Source organism: Caenorhabditis remanei, chromosome III, assembly GCF_010183535.1.
Source record: "Caenorhabditis remanei strain PX506 chromosome III, whole genome shotgun sequence".
Taxonomy (NCBI): Eukaryota; Metazoa; Nematoda; class Chromadorea; order Rhabditida; family Rhabditidae; genus Caenorhabditis; species Caenorhabditis remanei.
In genome coordinates, this window is record NC_071330.1 from 10819126 (window position 1) to 10836045 (window position 16920).

Here is a 16920-nt window from a genome sequence, read left to right on the forward strand (position 1 = left end):
TTTTTAAAACGATTATTGTCCGAAACTTTTTTTTTAAATAAAAAAATAGTAGAAGCTTTTTTGATTTCAGAAGGATAAATATATTACTTCGAAGAAAGTCACCTTCCAATTCGCTCAGCTGTAGTAAATTAATTCGCGAACAAGTGTGCGGCGTTGTTGCACACAAGGCCCCGCCTACTTTCACTGAGTTTCTCTTCCGCGGAACCGATAGGATCTCTTTCGAACTTTTCAAACGATATTGAGTTTTTCGCGACAGAAAATACTAATTTTTACATTTTTCGTCGGTTTATATAGATTCTCAGTGTGATTTATTTAATTTTTAAATTACGGAAGTATTTAAATTCAAAGTATCATATCCATGAAATTTATTTGCCTTTTCAGCATATCTTCTCTCTTATCATGACTGTTTCTCAACCTGTGAAAGAACATTCAAAAAGACGGGTGGCTTACTATTACGATTCAAACATCGGAAATTACTACTATGGTCCGGGACACGTTATGAAGCCCCATCGAATTCGTATGGCTCATGAGCTCATCCTCAACTATGGACTCTATCGCAATCTTTCCATCTATGTAATTTTATTTCTTTCTTTAGAAATGGGAAAACAGTTCGTTTTCAGCGTCCAACACCTGCTTCTTTCAAGGATATAACACGTTTTCATTCTGAGGAATATGTTAATTATTTGAAAGGAGCTAATTTAGATAACGTAACATCCTTCGGTATCAATAACCAGTGTGAGTGTCTCTTTTTATAACGTTTCATATAAAATAGTTTTATTCATTTAGTTTCGTCAGTCCTAACAAATGATGATTGCCCCATGTTCGATGGTCTGTACGACTTCTGCAGGCTTAGTTGTGGAGGATCTCTGGCAGCCGCGGTGAAACTAAACAAAAAAAAAGCCGATATTGCAATTAACTGGATGGGAGGCTTACATCATGCAAAAAAGAGCGAAGCTTCTGGATTCTGCTACACCAACGACATTGTTATTGGAATATTGGAATTGCTGAAACACCACAAACGTGTTCTTTACGTAGATATCGATATTCATCATGGAGACGGTGTCGAAGAAGCTTTTTTCACAACCGACAGAGTTATGACAGTTTCCTTTCATAGACATGGGGATTTCTTCCCAGGAACTGGTGATATTACTGATATCGGAGCAGGAAAAGGAAAATTATATTCTGTAAATGTTCCACTCGCGGATGGTATCAGAGATGAGGCTTATAAAAATCTTTTCGAAAAAGTTATGGATGAGGTTATGTATAGATTCCAACCGGAAGCAGTGGTCCTTCAATGTGGAGCCGATTCTTTAAATCAAGATAGGCTTGGAAGATTCAATCTGACTCTTAAAGGTCATGGTAACTGTGTGAGCTACTTTCGTTCGAGAGGATTACCATTAATGTTGGTTGGTGGTGGTGGATATACTCCAAGAAACGTAGCTCGCTGCTGGGCATATGAGACAGCATTGGCCGTCGACATGGAAGTTTCTAACAATATCCCATTCAACAACTACTACGAATATTTTGGACCGGATTTTCAACTTCACATCGATCAAAGACCAGTTAAAGACGATAACATAGATCTTGATAAAAAGATAGAAACGATTTTGGACAATTTAAAGCTGCTGAATCCCGTCCCTAGTGTTGAACGAAAAAGTTAGTTTTCTATGAGTTCAGTGTTTAATTAGATTTTTTTCAGCATCGCCACCAGATGCTGTAGTTCCCGATGAGAAGATTGTAGTAGAATACGCTGATCCAGACGTTACTTTACCTCAGGAGTTGGAGGATTCAATAATTCAACATGAGGGGGAATTCTTTGATCATGAGCGTGAAGGTGATGATCGTAGAAATGAGCACAACGGCAGATTATCTGCGGAATAGATGGTCTTCTTACTGTGAACGAATAAATGTCTGTTCGGATCTCTCATATGCGTGTCTAAATTTCTTTTTTGTCTCATTTTACTTATCTCTTGTGCCTCTGTCTTTATCTATGATCTCCTTTTTGCCTGTATTACTTTCCTTCAAAAAAATCGTGATGTACAACTTCATTGCTTCCGAGTCTCACTGAATGCTAACTTTCTAATTTCGAGATATTCCACATTACCAGAAATATACTATACCCTTTGACAGAAAGTTAGATTTCTATTGATAAAATTTTTAGGCATGCATCTTTGTGTTTAAAGTCTACTTCAATTTTGATCTACCTCATTTTATTTTTTGACCGCATTGATTGAAGGAGCGGGAATATTCTTATTCTGATAAATAATCGAACAGTCATTATTCTCCTCGATTTTTTATAACATAAATACATTCTTTTGTTCACCCTCACCAACATTACAAACTAATTATGAACATTGCTCAAAACAATCGTTTGGAGCAGTTGCGTGCAGTAAGTTTTTCATTGTTTTTAAGTAATGAATTAACGAAAGTATTTGTCTTTTGTTATTAATAAGACAAGATCATTCTAAAATTTGATGGGTGCCTTCCATAACAAACATTCAGGTAGAAGCAGATCTGCTGTGTCCACCGCCGGCCGATCCATTCCAATGCTTCCCAACTGGATGGACGAGAGCCGCTAATCTGAAAGAGAACGAATGGATCAGAATGTAAGTTCCAAATGACAATAACCACTTTGTTGCATTTGTGATCCTAGGTCGAACCGTGAAAAACCGATGAGCCCTCCACCGCGTGAGCCATCTCCAGAAATCCGAAGAGCTATGAGAAGAGCGGCCCCACCACGTAACAATCGTCCTGCTCCTCTGCAAGTTCCGGAGCGTCGAGCTCTGCGACAACTGAATGGAGTTCCTAACAGAAGACCATGCACACCACCTCCAGTGAATCGATCGAATCCGGAGATTGCTGTTCCAGTTGAGAATGTTGCCGAACCACGTCGTCGGGCACTTTCACCCACACAGTTGCCAGGCGTTCGAGCAATTCCGAAGGACTACAATCGTTTCTTCCGTGGTCTTCTAGCTCCTGGAGAGTACTTCGCAAAGTAAGAAATTAAAGAAGAATAGGCCAAGTATGGATTCAAAAAAGTTTTCTCAATATTCAGATCCCAAACTCGATACCTTGGACCATTCGACGAGATGCCCACAGAAGCGACGCTCCCTTCGAACGATGATTATGTCATCCTGCAACGAATGGGACGCCTCCCAGACAGCGGCAAATCAATTTTCAGACAAGTTGGCACACTGTCAACATGATACTTTGTAACCCCACTCATGTCTCCCACCCACTAGGGCCATTGATCTCAAAATTAACTTTTACCGTATACCCTAGATCATAACTGTGATATATTTTTAATTGTTCTAATATGTGTCCATTTTCCCCCAAACTCATTTGATTAGCTGCGTGCCATAATAATTTGTATATTAATGACTATAGTTCATAGGTATCGCTTTGTTTTAGCCGGTGTGCTGTTTTATATTGAACCATCCAAGAATTCTCGGGTATGTATATAAAATGGTTGAGCCTGTATCGTCTGATTTCCAAAACTTCAGAACGCTGAAGTTTTCATTTTATCCTTTGTCTCTGTGTTTTGAGCCGCTTCTCTGCTCAGCCGCCTTCTGTTCGCCGCCACATGTCTTGATGATTCGAAACAGCCGTCTCACTCAATTCTCTTTTTTCCGGTTTTTTTGTGAGTGCCTGCCCCTCCTGAACTCTGCCATCATGCATTTTGAAAGGATAGAAGAAAGATAGAAGAGCATGAAAGTGGAGTACACCCAATTTTCTCGCTCTAACACTTTGGTTTTCTCACATTTCATTTCAATTTCACTTCGCTTCTCTTGCGTCATCCAGTCTGATCTGAAGCTCAGTTTCTCTGACCTGTTTCTCAAGAAACTTGAGTTTAAACATTTTATTTTTCTAACATTTCTTTCTACAGCCATTTGCACTAGAATTGAATATCCTGATAGTTCATATCATGAATCCGGGGAAATTTTAAATACCAATGCCTTCCTAATTTCTCTTCTTCACTTTTCTTGTTTTCAGCATCAAAAATGAATGACGACAAACTTCGAAGTCTGTTCGCATCTCTCGCAACCCTCACACAACAGGGACCCATTCCTGGTGAGCAGAGATATTAAGAAGAAAAAAAAGTATTGAATTTCAGTTCAAGCATACAGTATGCTGGCAGGTCAACATTCAACAGAAGTTCTAGCTGAACACATGAGATTACGGTGGCTTTCAGATGGGAGATTTGCTCCGTTGGCAGCTAACATTCTGATGCACATCCATAAAGTCTCGTCTTTAAATTGAAATGAGACTGTCTGAAAATTGAGTTTCCAGGCTGATACAAAAGACATATCGCTGTCATCGAATGTTCTCGCTCTTTTATTAAACGACTACAGGAATCGACTTTCTGTTCGAAACGATTCACGTTTGATGTTCAGAAATAGTGTTAAAACTCTTTTCGCGTAAGTGATCTCACTCTGACCCGGTTTTCATACATAATCAATTTCAGAATGTATCCCGTATATGTCAAAATGGATGAATGTGTCTCGAAATGTTTCATCAAACCGATGTTTTCGTCTCTTGACGCACTCATTGACGATGGCCCTGATACAGATGATTTAGAAGTGAGTTCCAAAATTTAAATTCTGGAAATTATTTCTCTATTCCAGACAGCTGGAATTCTTCTCAGTGAGAATGGAAAAATTCTTCATGATTTGAATTCGTATCTCGTTGAACGAATCATTGTGAAATTACGTCATAAGTTGATCAGTGAAGATCCAGTTGTCACAAAGCATGTCCGTCAAATATTCATTCATGTAAGATCATAGAATCATCTTTTGTTTTATTAGAAATCGAACTTCTGATTTCAGGTGTATGATCTTTGGGCATTTGGATGGAGTGAACTGAATATTCCTGAATGTCTCTTGACGCTGAGTGCAGAAGGAAAACTCTCGATTGTTGATCAGACGCCTCTCCGGAAAAATGATATCAGTAAACAAGAGTTCGGCAGCAAAGAAAGCATTATTTGATTTTAACCTGATAACCTCATTTAGTTTATTTTCCTTTTTTCGTGATTTTAGATTTCGGGTTGAAATAGTTCTTGCACATTTAAGACTTCATTTGGGTGCGATAAAATTATACAATGATTGTGAGAATGGTGCGATCTATTCACAAAAGTTATGCGTTAATATCAGTTAATAGGAATGTTTGGCAACGAAAAGCGACTCCGCGGCGGCTCCAGCAGCGTCTTCTCCTTGGTACTTTCCGAGGGAAGCGTCTCCGTTGGCCTTGGAGCGGTGAAGGAGAGTCTTTTGAGCAGCAGCGATGTTCTCTTCCTTTCCTCCCCATGCCTTGAGAACGGAAGCTTGAAGAGCACGTCCGTATGAGAAAGTGAGCTTCCATGGTTTACCAAGTGGAGCCTAAAAGTTTTGAAATATATGAAAGTTCTCAAAAACAAAAGCGTACCGTGTTAATGGCATGAAGATTGGCAGTAGCATCAAGTTCTGACTGTCCTCCGGAAAGGAATGTAATTCCTGGAACAGCAGCTGGAACTCCACGTCTCAAAGCAGTGACAGTGGCGAGTCCAATCTCCTCGTGAGTGGCCTTGGAGGAGCTTGATTGTCCCGGAGTGACCATGTTTGGCTTGAGAAGAGTTCCCTCGAGGTAGACATGATGATCAGCAAGCGCCTTGTAAACGTAGGCGAGCACTTGCTCGGTAACCTTCTGGGCACGGGCCAAATCGTGCTCTCCGTCGCAAAGAACTTCTGGCTCAACGATTGGGACAAGTCCGTTAGCTTGGCAAATGGTTGCGTATCTGGCGAGTACATTGGCGTTCTCAAGCATTCCGAGGTGAGAAGGCGTGTGGGTTCCGATGTTCAAGACACAGCGCCACTTAGCGAATCCACATCCTCCCTTCTTGAAAGTAGCAGCACGCTCGGCTAGTTTGTCAAGCCCTTGGGTGGTTCCCTCTCCGATAGTTCCAGCCAATGGAACAACTCCAAGATCAAGCTTGATTCCTGGAACGATTCCTTGCTTGATGAGAAGATCAGTGAACTTCTCTCCCTTGTCAGTGCTTTGATGGAAAGTCTCCTCGTAGAGAATCACTCCAGAAATATGTTGGTTAAGGTTTGGAGTGGTGAACAGAAGCTGACGGTACTTCTGACGGTTAGTCTCGTTGTTCTCGAGGTTGATGGCGTCGAGACGCTTTCCGATGGTGCCTGCAAATTACAAATTGAACTGACTGGGTCACGCTGTGCTGTGTCTCGTAAAAAAGTAATCGGTCTTTCCCGCGTATCAATTCAATTTTTCTATCTCTCTTTTTTATCTATCGCTCGCACTATCAACGCATCAACATCTCCAATTTCAACAACACAAACAATCGAAAAGTCGAGAAAGGAGAGAGGTAGATCGAAAGAACACAGAAAACGACCACAAGACCATGAAACACTGATTATTCGATCTTTCTACGCTAGAAAGCACACCGCATCATCCCAGCATGGCTGCTCCAGAGTTAGTTGAACACGTATTATATCCCTAAATCTAGTAGGAAATTCTAGTCCTACGACAAGAAAAGTGACGGTTTGCATCATCTATATACCATACATATATTCATTCTTTCAGAAAAACACTAACCGGTGGATTCATCCGCGGCGAGGATTCCCTTTCCATCCTGAACAATCTTGAGTGCGATCTGGTGGAGCTCATCCTTTTGGGCCTGAAGACGGGAACATTAGAATCTTAGAAGATCATCAATGATTAAAACGATAAACAAACCTGGGTGAGAGAGTCCTTGAATGCGCCGCCGACAGTTGCCATCGTGAAAAATACGAATGATGTGAAATGCGAAACGGACGGTCGAGACGAGAAAGTGAGAGAAGTGAGAGAAACGAGAAGGTTTTGTGAGAGAGAATACGAATTCGAGAGAGTGCGGCAAGGGCGCCAATTTTTTTTTTGGCGGGGCACTCGCGCAGAAAACACTGAAACTTGAGTTTTTCTATTAAAACTATGTAAAAGTTATGTGAAGAAAAGTAAAGAGTCTGACCAAAGTTTATTTCAGCCTATTATTAAAACATGATCTGAAAATCAATTTTAATGTGGTGACGTTCGTATCAAGAGAACGAAATACATCGCGTATTATTGAAGATCACTGATTACTTTGCGTGTGGCGTGAGACGTGGGCTGATGAAAGAACATTTTCCAACTTCTAGAATCATCTAGAATCGACGTAAAAAATAATGATTTTATTAAAATTACCAAAAACTCTCATCTTTCGGAGAACGAATCAAGTGAGATGGATAGTCACGTGGATCGGAATCGTACGAATAAGTCAACTTCGAGAATTTTCGTTGACATCTATTGACAACACACAAAATTATGTTTTGAAGTATGAAACCCGTCAAAATAGAAAAACAAAAAATAGGAATTGCAAAGTATAGAGGAAGGCAGGACGACGTGGATCTTGAAAGAAGATGATGCTCAATGGAAATACTCGAGTTTCGAAGTATACGATAACGATAGGTGACTCCTGGATGCATATTCCATTCGGACCACTCAGCTGGAGAAACGAAAAATGACACGATATTCTTATGATGAAAAGTACAGCATTCTCACCGTGTTTATTTGATTCTTGGACCTCTGTTCTGAATCCAACATCCACATTTGCCACGTTTGAAGAGGAACACCATGCAGAATATCTAACTTGCTCAATTCCTAAATTACACAGAAACGTCAATTGACACAAATTAGCTATGCTACCGTAATCCACCCAATCTGTCCAAGACGACCATTTCTTGCTCACTGGACACGAACCTGGGAGGCAATCTTCATACTGTTTATCACAACCTTCACAAGAATTTCCTTTGCAGTGCCTAGATCTGGACAAAACAAAATTATCTGAACTCCTGAATCTGAAGTCTTATCTTACCGTAGCCGTTGATTACTGTTACAATCGCATCGAGACCATGGATTCCATGAGGTCCATTCTCCAAACAGGTATTCAGGAATATTCGATGAAACCGCACACTTCTGTTTTTCAATTTTTGAACCGTAACAAATTGTTGCGATTGGCAATGGATTATTACAGTTTCTTCTTCTTTTTCGGACTCCTTCTCTACATTTTGACCATTTCGACCATTCTGACCAACCTCCAGGACGAATACAATTCCAGATCTGAATTCCAGTTTTGTTTTCATAAACAAAACAACACTACCTTAATTTCCGAGTTTTCTTGAGAACATTCACAGAAAATACCATTATCTGAAGCGCATTTCGTTGACAACGAGTGAGCAAGACCAGGATGAATTAAAAAAATGAAGAAAGCCCAAAACATTATAACGAGTATTAGAAAATGGAGAACTGATTTTGCGAATTTTGTAACCAACTGCCTCTCTTCTCTCGCCTTTCAGATGTCGCCAGATGGCAGGGTTACTGTAGATTTTCAAGTTCATTTGATTCACAAAGGAGGTTGAGTATTGTTTACAACTTGTTTGAAATAGGAACATGAAGTTTCTATGCGTATGAGACAACAGTTTACATAAATTGGAAGATTTTTTCCGAACTACATCCAGAACGATATCAAAACGTCTACCTACAATAATTATTTCCCCCCAGGAAACGAGTTTCGAGAAATATGAAAAGCAATAAATGATTGTAATTCTCACAGTACTCTTGAATCTTTGTATCTCCTGTTCAGATGTTGCCAGATGGCGAGATTACGGTAGATTTTCCTGATTATTTCGAGCGACGCAACTACGCTCCACTGACACGGTCTAGAGATTGGAGACGACAAATACATTTTGAGAAAACTTTCGCCGAAATCTTTTTAAATCGGATTCGAGAGACAAAGCTCGGGCTCTACAAAGTTTTATAGTCTAAACTGATTGATATTGATTTCTCTATCAATCCTATGGAAAGGTAAACCTTCTTATCGTATTTTTTTCCTATTTTCTTCTAATCAAATAGTCTTTCTTTTCGCCAGCCTTAATGTGGAGCTCAATTGTTTTTTCTCCAAATTACATTTATTTTATTCATGAATTCTTTCAGAAAATATGACAGATAACAAAGTAAACATTACGGATAATTTGGAGTCGTTAAAGGAAGGAGAAATTGTGACCGATGAAAAGACAGGAAAAAAGTATCGTGTCAAAAAAAATATCATGCCACATTATTCAGCAGGTGGGCCACATGGATTAGGTAAGACTTGAAATTATTGTTCTTCAGAAAATAAAATTTTTTAGGAGATCCGGAAGATCGAACTTTGCGTAAAATTGAAGCTGATGTGATTATCCCAAACCGAATGAACACACGGATCGAACGTGTAGAATGCAGTGAATCATATTTAGGTTAATATACGTGATTTTTCATATTCTCAAGACTTTTCAAAATTTAGTCTGCTAATTATTGATATTTTCGATTTCAGGCCTAGTTTCTTGTTTCCGGACGGATGGCGCTGTATCAGGCCTCAACACATGCAAGCCGGCTCTTGAACTTTTCAATCGGTGCAAATATGAGAAGTAAGTTTGTACTAAGCTGTTTAATTAATTAAACATATTTTATCACAGATTCCACGATCCTGCGTTCCGAACCAAAATCACTGATGAATACATTGCGGAAAGATCGGCAGCCCGAGCCAGTGGAATGACATCGCAACAGCGAAAATTGGAAGAGTTCCGGGAATGGAAAAAGAGTAACGAAGGAAAATAATGTTTCTTAATAGTTTTTGTTTCTAGCTTCTGGTCAGGGTATTATTTACCCTGTTTATAGATTTCCAATGAATTGTTTGTTATTTTTGAAAGTAATATTTCTCTTCGTATTTTCAGTGATTTAACAGCTAATATTACCTTCTTCTCTTTTAAAGTTGAATTATGTTGTTGCTAAAAATTTTAAAATGTGGAAAATAACGATTCAAAAATTTTGCAACTCTTAAATCATCATGATCAATAATTGTTGATCTGCAAATCATTTGGTGCTAAATATATTAGAACATTTTCAAAGTCTCTCCAAATTTCCGTGGGGTCTTTCTTTCTCGAATGCAGAAGACCTAAACATTTTTCCTTCATTTCTCTCGAGTCTCACAACGACACTCCGTTAAAAATCAATAAATACCCGCGCTTAGTTCATTTTGCGGCCTCGACTATACGAAATTTTTCTGCGAAACGTTTCTACAGCCTTCAATTTCTTTTAGGATTATTGACGTTCTATAACTATACTATAATATAACTATAAAGATTGTTTTAAATTTTCTGGAGCTATTTCAGATATGGGGTAAGTCAAACTAACTAAAATTGTTGCTTGAGATATCGGGGCGTACTGAAATCGATTTTGCGTGAACTTTTTTCGTAGTTTAAAGACGTTTTAATGTATTATATTTGAACTTAATGTCATTCCAGAGACAAAGTGATGTCGATTCCGGTACCACAAGAAGCTGGAGCTCATCCTGATGCTTGGAGAAAAGCGAATGAAGAATTAATGAAGGTTCGTAGTCTGAATTTGTCTCATTGCTCAATAGAACTAAATTTATTCTTTAAGGTGCAAGGCGGAGCAACGAAAAAGTCAACTGCATCGTATGGAGACAGCAATACAGGTCAGAATTCTTGGATGAACAACCCGTTTCCGTACCCAAGTGCAAATCCCCCATCAGCTTATGGTCAATTCGGTGGCGGGTGGCATCCGTCCACTTGGAACCCGTATGTTCCGCCACCACCGCCACCACAGCAAGTACCAGCTACTGCTCAACCAGTTTATAACCAAACTTCTTTTAATTATCCGTCGGGACAACAACAGAACTGGAATAATGGGTATGGAAAGGGGCGTGGAGGTGGATCCGGAGCTGGCGCTGGCAATTGGAACCAGCAACAGAAACCACAGTTCCAGCCGTTTGCTTTGAACAGAAAAAACAATGCCTCGGGAATTCCACATATCAGTAACACGTTCGTACCTCAGGGCGGCTCAGGTCCACAGCCATTAATGGGAGCCGGGCGGGGCCGTGGAGCTCCAATGCAACAGGCAGGAGGACCGAAGCCAACGCCACCATCCGCCCAGTAAGATTTACAAGTTTTTTCAACTAATTCCCATCTTTCACCACCTTTTTTCAGGAGGTACATGAATCGTGCTTTTGAAGCAGCAAACTCTGCCGAAGATCGTCTTAAAACCCAAGAGTATCTCGCGAAAAGATTGCAACCTCTGTTGAATGCAGGCAATGCCCACATGATCAACTGGGACATCGAACCGTTGCCTCATGAAAAAAATTTTGAGTTAACCACAGCGTGGACACCGGCTAATAAGTTGCCACATCAGGCGAACGGATTTAATAGAAAGAAATCGCCACAGAGACGGCGTAGTGATGAATTCTCTAACGGCGGTGATAGTGGTGGAAGCCAGATGAAGCGGGCTCGTCGTGATAGTGATGGGGCGTCTTCTGATTCTGACAATAGCGATCCACTTGAGATATTGCACTTTTCTTCCACAACACAGGTTTTTGAATTAGACGGGAAATGGGGTGGAAAAAAACTTGGGCACGGAAACATTTGTGATTTCACTCTCATAAATAACAGTTTCAATGATGATAAGTTTGTGTTGAAAAATTCTAATCATGTTCAGAAAAAAACAAAGGCTCAGAAAAAGGCAGAGAAGAGAGCGAGAAAGGCTGATAAGAAACAGAAGCAGAAGCAACCAACTCCCCAGAAGGTGAAAGAACCATGGAAGGCTAACGGAGCTGATACACAAGCAAAGAAGGTTAGTTATTTTGAGAATTATGGGTGTCAATTAAAAGTGAGTTGTTTTAAGGATGATCGAGCTCGTCGTTTCGCCGAAACTTTGCCAAATGTTTCAAAACCGATGGTCAGTATTGTGCAACAATATTTCAGAAGAGGACAGGTCGTTCGCGGAACTTGCCAGAACATTGAAAAATCATTCTTCAGATTGACAGCTGTAAGTTGCACATTTTCGATTATTTGCATATTCATCGCGATAATTTTCAGGCTCCAATTCCATCAGAGGTTCGCCCACTTGAGGTTTTGCGTCTTTCCCTTCAGAATGTCCGTGACAAGTATCGTGCTAAAGCAGAATATTCATACCTGACAAGTCAGTTGAGATCGATCCGGCAAGATTTGACTGTTCAGCGTATTCGTGATGAATTCACTGTTGAGGTTTATGAAATAAATGCCCGTATATCGCTGGAAAATGCAGATAGAGAAGAGTTCAACAAGTGTCAATCACAGTTGAAACTTCTCTATGCTGAAGTTGAGAATTGTCCCAACCAAGCTGAGTTCGTTGCCTACAGACTGTTGTACTACATTGCAATGGATAACAAAATTGATATCAATGCATTGCTTCGTGAATTAACACCTGAATTGAAAGAAGACAAATGTATTGATTTCGCGTTGAATGTACGGAGGGCAGTGACCATGAACAACTACATTAAATTTTTCAAACTTTTCAAAGTAAGTTGCACTATTAAGATCCACATTATCCTGAATATATACTTCTTTCCAGAGTGCTCCGAGAATGTGCCCCTACATAATGGATTTGTTCGTTGATAGAGAAAGAAAGAAGGCTATTGGAATTATCACCAAAGCTTATCGACCCACTATCACCTACAAACTGATATCAGAGTTTCTTAACATGAAGGAGTATGATCTTGTAGATTGGCTTGAAGAAGAATTGAAATGGACCGATGTCGCAGTCGGTGGAGTATTTGATCCAAAAATACCCAGAAACTTGTAACATTCAAAATTCGAAAAGGTTCACGTCATCATGATCTTTACTGTAGATTTTCCCTATTATACCTGTTTCTTCGGTTGATTCAATCCGTTGATACCTTGTTATTTAACTCTCCTGCTGGTAAAATTAGAATATAAATGAACTTTATCTTGTAACCGTAATGTTATTTTTTGAGATTTTCAAAACGTCATGAAATTAACTGATAAATAAATAAAAACGAATCTAGTGAAGACACCGGTTCGGGATTCTTTACTTATCGCCCCCCACATCAGTAGAGTCCCCCACGTTGAAATTTACCTAGGAAGAGCCCCCCACCCAGTACAAAACAGGTGGGGGCTTTTTCCTCACGGCGGGGGGTTCTACTTCTATTTCTGTGTGAAACAATGACCCCCCACCAGTAGAAAGTGGGGGACGATTGTTCAAGAACCTGGTATTCATGACTTATCGCCCCCACCCCCCTAGAGCCCCCCACCGGGAGTGGAGTCGTAATTCTTACTTTTTATCTTTAGCTGTAATCATTTATTGATAGCCCCCCACCATTGAACATCGGTCCCCCACCTATGGATTATTAGACCCCCATCATTGAATATAAGTCCCCCATTAATGACTTAAAACCCCCCATTGTTTAACAATAGGCCCCCATCATAGAACATCAGGTCCCCACTATTGAACCCCACACTATGAATGAAACAAATGGGACCCCGTTTTCAGACTATAAGCTTGAACATCACAAATATAAATTATGCCGAAAATGTCCTTCCGGGTCTTTTTTCCTAAGCCTGAAGATTCGGGTGTAGTTAAATTATGTTGGACTCAATGGTTCGTTTAAGTGAAAAAGAGAAAGGGGGGGGGGCTAATGCTCAATGGGTGGGGGGTCAATAATCAATCAGGTGGGGGGCTTTTCCCAGGTCCTTTTTGGGGGGTCATTCTTCAATATAGGGGGGGGACGAAAAGTAAATATACCCCACCGGTTCTCATATCCAGGACAAAACGTAAAAAGAGCATTCTGAATACGAGAGGGACGGTCCGTCCACATATTATTACAATAGTCTTCGAAAGTTTGACGATGTTCCGTGCAGAATGGAGATTCAGTAGGCTTCTCAACACGACGTTTGTGGATTGAAAGTGCCACGTCATCTCGGAGACCTACTCCAACGAACTCAGAAGAGAGGTCATCTGAAGATGTTTAATGAGAAGCAAGAGGTTCACTGAACAGAAATACCTCGGATTCCGATGAGTGGATGGGACGAAACGAGATTGAAGAAGGAAGAAGAAGCTGAAAAGAAACAATTGGTTGCTTGATTGATGATGATTGAATGGTTACCGAATAGAATGATAAGAAACAAGTTAGCAGAAAACATATTGATAACAGTAATCACTTGTTACTTTCTGGATGATATCTCATTTATATAGGAATGATATATAATGATCCGCCTCTTTTTGATACCTTGTCACTGTTGGAAAACAATATTTAATTTTTGTACTTTTTCGAAAGTTGATTGATGGAAAATGATGATGTCAAAAGAGAAAAGATTGGAAACAGGAGAATATTGGGTGCAGAATGTACGAAAGACATGTGGAAATGAAATGGAATTCATGATTGAGAAAGTGCACATGATTTACAACTAAGAGGAATTTGCGACAGAAAGTCTCGTAAGAAAATTGTATCAATTTATTGAATTTTATCAGTATTTAATTGTTCTCCGTATCTGAGCAACAGAATCAAAACTTTTTCAAATTGGACCCGACCCTGAAAACTGGTCTAGCAGTTTCATAACTACGTTTTCATTTCAGTTCCAGTCATAATTCGATTAGGCAATTCTGCTCATTAGCTCCAGCTCCGATCGAACTGTTTTTGACGTTTATGTTTCATTGATCGATGTATTCCCGACCTTTTTCATAGATTTTAAAACAAATTTTTAAATTGTTTTTTACGTGACCGTACCAGACTTATCAAGAGTAAATATCTAGAGCAGTGAGAAGAAATTCGCATAAATAGCGAGGATCCACCAGAATCTCCATCGAGTATCAATCATTAATTACGACGATTTTCGTAGCAAGAAGAGAATGACCACGCGTAATACAGGAAGTGAGTTTAAGATTTCTCGAAACAGTGTTGGAATTCAAAAAAAACTGAAAATGTCCAGAGAAATCTCGTGGAAAGAAAGCTGGATCCAATACAACAACTCAAAGAAGCAAAGAAAGGACGGAAAGAGAAAGAGAAGGAAGTCAGAAGACAATTGTGGAAGATCCGACGAATCTTGAAAAGAAGACGCAGAGAAAACAGGTTCAGAGGGATTACTGTAGTCTCGATGCAAACAATGATCTCTTTTCAGATTCTGAAATTCGTGAAAAACACGTTGGAAAAGGGACCACCTGGTCTTCGCAACGAGTTTGGATCGATGAAAAGATTCAATGATTTCGAGAAAATGAAAGCGTTCAAAGGGGCACAAGAAATGGGAAAGAATCGATACAAAGATGTCGGATGCCTCGATAATAATCGTGTCAAACTCAACAATCCACCGTGGACACACGATTATGTTCACGCGAATTACGTGGCCACGCCCTCAAATCCAAAAAGATTCATATGCACACAGGCACCGTTGGAGAAGACTTGTGCTGACTTCTGGTACATGTGCTTGCAGGTTAGTACAGTAATTGTTGAAAGTACGCTGGATCGTACGAGTAGAACCGTTTACAGTGTATTTCTCAGATTCCCAATTGATATAATACATTGAAAATTGATGATTTCCAGGAAAAGGTCGAAACCATTTTCATGCTATGCAACTTGACTGAAAAAGGAGCCAAGAAATGTTTCGAATACTACCCATCGAAAGATAAAGAATCAGTTGAATTTGAGGAGAAAGGAGTGAAGGTTACGGTCAAACTCGAATCCCCTAAACAGGTATCGATAGAGCGTATTTACTTTAAATCAGCAACATTTGTATATTCAGGAACAGCTGAAATTCGACAAAAACAGTGATGCGAAAGTGATGGAGACCGTATTCATAGTGGAAGGACCAGGGGGTGCTACACAGAAAACGACTCATTATCATTGGATTGATTGGCCAGATCGTGGAGTTCCGACTGCTGATATGGCGATTATTGAGTTGTTGGCAAAGACTAGAGCTTCCAAGTTAGTATCATTTCCAGTCCATCAGTATAGAGTTTCCCTGATTCAGAGCCCCAATTGTTGTTCATTGCTCGGCTGGAATCGGTCGTACTGGATCAGTTGTGATGATCGAATACATCATGGATCAACTGCTTTCTGGACAACAAATTGAGGAGAGTGATAAAATATTGCAGAAGATTCGTGATCAACGCAACAATTCAATTCAGGTGAGCACTTTTTTTGATAATGTTTGAAATCAAAATAGAAAATTTCAGACAGAACAACAATATCTGTTCGTACATCAAGTGATGATGAACTATTTCATGGAGAAGAAACTGTTTGATTCGGCTGTCAAAATGGCTCATTTGGCATTCACAGAGCAATATCTGAAGAGTGTTCATTGATTCTTCTGGGTTCTTGTGGATATTCTATTTTTCTTCTCCTCAATTCACATGCATTCAAAAATCATCGTCGTCTCGAATAGCATTCTCTAATGAAACTGATTGTCTCATAAAGTTTGAAACTGATTTTATTGTCTTGGTTAGAAACTGATATTGGAAAACACAGCCCGCTGAGGTTAGTCGTATGCAAAGCTGCTCCAAACTCCTGGTTTTTGTTATCCTCTGTTTTTCGAAAGTTCAGGGTACCAGCTCATCCAAAATCTTTATTAGTAATCACTAATTGAAGAGCATGCCCATGGGACCAATCGTGGTTATCGCATTCTTTTGTGCTCCACTTATCCGAGGTTATCCAAATTTCTTCCCTTTCCTGAAGGCATTCTGAATATACATATATCTGCGGGTTTACATATATCCATCTCACGCTAAAGATCCTTCAGAATATCTTGTGATGTGACTGTTCAGATAAAATCCCTGTCCATGATTCACTTATCACACTTACACCACCCAAATAATTTATTATCTCTCCCTCTCTTTTGATACACCTGTCATAGTTTTTCTATCCATTTTCACTTCTATTCGCACATCTTCTTTTCTCTTCTGACGCTTCTCTTTTTTCCATTGAAAATCGAAAGAGACGAAAAACGGTTTGACGTCGGAAGAGAGTTACGTAAGACTAACTCAAGTGATAAAAAGCGAGTTTTCGCTTCCTCGTGTTATGGCAAAAAATGATAG

At 39.7% G+C, this 16920-nt stretch overlaps 8 protein-coding genes across 8 annotated transcripts; 6 read left to right on the forward strand and 2 right to left on the reverse strand.

The window, feature by feature from the left end:
• Positions 1 to 399: 399 nt before the first annotated feature.
• GCK72_010646 (uncharacterized protein) lies at positions 400 to 1881 on the forward strand (the record flags this gene model as incomplete). Its single annotated transcript, XM_003110714.2, has 4 exons — positions 400 to 573; positions 621 to 735; positions 787 to 1656; positions 1700 to 1881. The coding sequence occupies 4 exons, from the start codon at positions 400 to 402 to the stop codon at positions 1879 to 1881; spliced, it is 1341 nt and encodes a 446-aa protein (XP_003110762.2).
• A 466-nt stretch (positions 1882 to 2347) lies between these two features.
• On the forward strand, positions 2348 to 3206 carry GCK72_010647 (uncharacterized protein; the record flags this gene model as incomplete). The annotated part of the gene is made up of 4 exons (XM_003110825.1): positions 2348 to 2389; positions 2503 to 2606; positions 2654 to 2995; positions 3056 to 3206. The coding sequence occupies 4 exons, from the start codon at positions 2348 to 2350 to the stop codon at positions 3204 to 3206; spliced, it is 639 nt and encodes a 212-aa protein (XP_003110873.1).
• Positions 3207 to 4001: 795 nt separating this feature from the next.
• GCK72_010648 (uncharacterized protein) lies at positions 4002 to 4985 on the forward strand (the record flags this gene model as incomplete). Its single annotated transcript, XM_003110879.2, has 6 exons — positions 4002 to 4071; positions 4115 to 4242; positions 4291 to 4418; positions 4466 to 4580; positions 4626 to 4772; positions 4827 to 4985. 6 exons carry the CDS (start codon positions 4002 to 4004, stop codon positions 4983 to 4985), a joined length of 747 nt encoding a protein of 248 aa, XP_003110927.1.
• A 165-nt stretch (positions 4986 to 5150) lies between these two features.
• On the reverse strand, positions 5151 to 6771 carry GCK72_010649 (uncharacterized protein; the record flags this gene model as incomplete). The annotated part of the gene is made up of 4 exons (XM_003110675.2): positions 5151 to 5375; positions 5422 to 6173; positions 6589 to 6670; positions 6730 to 6771. The coding sequence occupies 4 exons, from the start codon at positions 6769 to 6771 to the stop codon at positions 5151 to 5153; spliced, it is 1101 nt and encodes a 366-aa protein (XP_003110723.2).
• Positions 6772 to 7205: 434 nt separating this feature from the next.
• Positions 7206 to 10987, reverse strand: GCK72_010650 (uncharacterized protein; the record flags this gene model as incomplete). The annotated part of the gene is made up of 5 exons (XM_053727972.1): positions 7206 to 7510; positions 7567 to 7665; positions 7711 to 7829; positions 7880 to 8124; positions 10892 to 10987. The coding sequence occupies 5 exons, from the start codon at positions 10985 to 10987 to the stop codon at positions 7206 to 7208; spliced, it is 864 nt and encodes a 287-aa protein (XP_053587549.1).
• GCK72_010651 (uncharacterized protein) lies at positions 9003 to 9657 on the forward strand (the record flags this gene model as incomplete). Its single annotated transcript, XM_003110949.2, has 4 exons — positions 9003 to 9147; positions 9192 to 9296; positions 9374 to 9467; positions 9516 to 9657. 4 exons carry the CDS (start codon positions 9003 to 9005, stop codon positions 9655 to 9657), a joined length of 486 nt encoding a protein of 161 aa, XP_003110997.2.
• GCK72_010652 (uncharacterized protein) lies at positions 10354 to 12678 on the forward strand (the record flags this gene model as incomplete). Its single annotated transcript, XM_053727973.1, has 7 exons — positions 10354 to 10428; positions 10483 to 10994; positions 11049 to 11427; positions 11554 to 11688; positions 11740 to 11883; positions 11934 to 12395; positions 12448 to 12678. The coding sequence occupies 7 exons, from the start codon at positions 10354 to 10356 to the stop codon at positions 12676 to 12678; spliced, it is 1938 nt and encodes a 645-aa protein (XP_053587550.1).
• Positions 12679 to 14742: 2064 nt separating this feature from the next.
• On the forward strand, positions 14743 to 16191 carry GCK72_010653 (uncharacterized protein; the record flags this gene model as incomplete). The annotated part of the gene is made up of 7 exons (XM_003110930.2): positions 14743 to 14764; positions 14823 to 14962; positions 15012 to 15320; positions 15431 to 15580; positions 15630 to 15811; positions 15858 to 16014; positions 16063 to 16191. 7 exons carry the CDS (start codon positions 14743 to 14745, stop codon positions 16189 to 16191), a joined length of 1089 nt encoding a protein of 362 aa, XP_003110978.2.
• Positions 16192 to 16920: the final 729 nt, after the last annotated feature.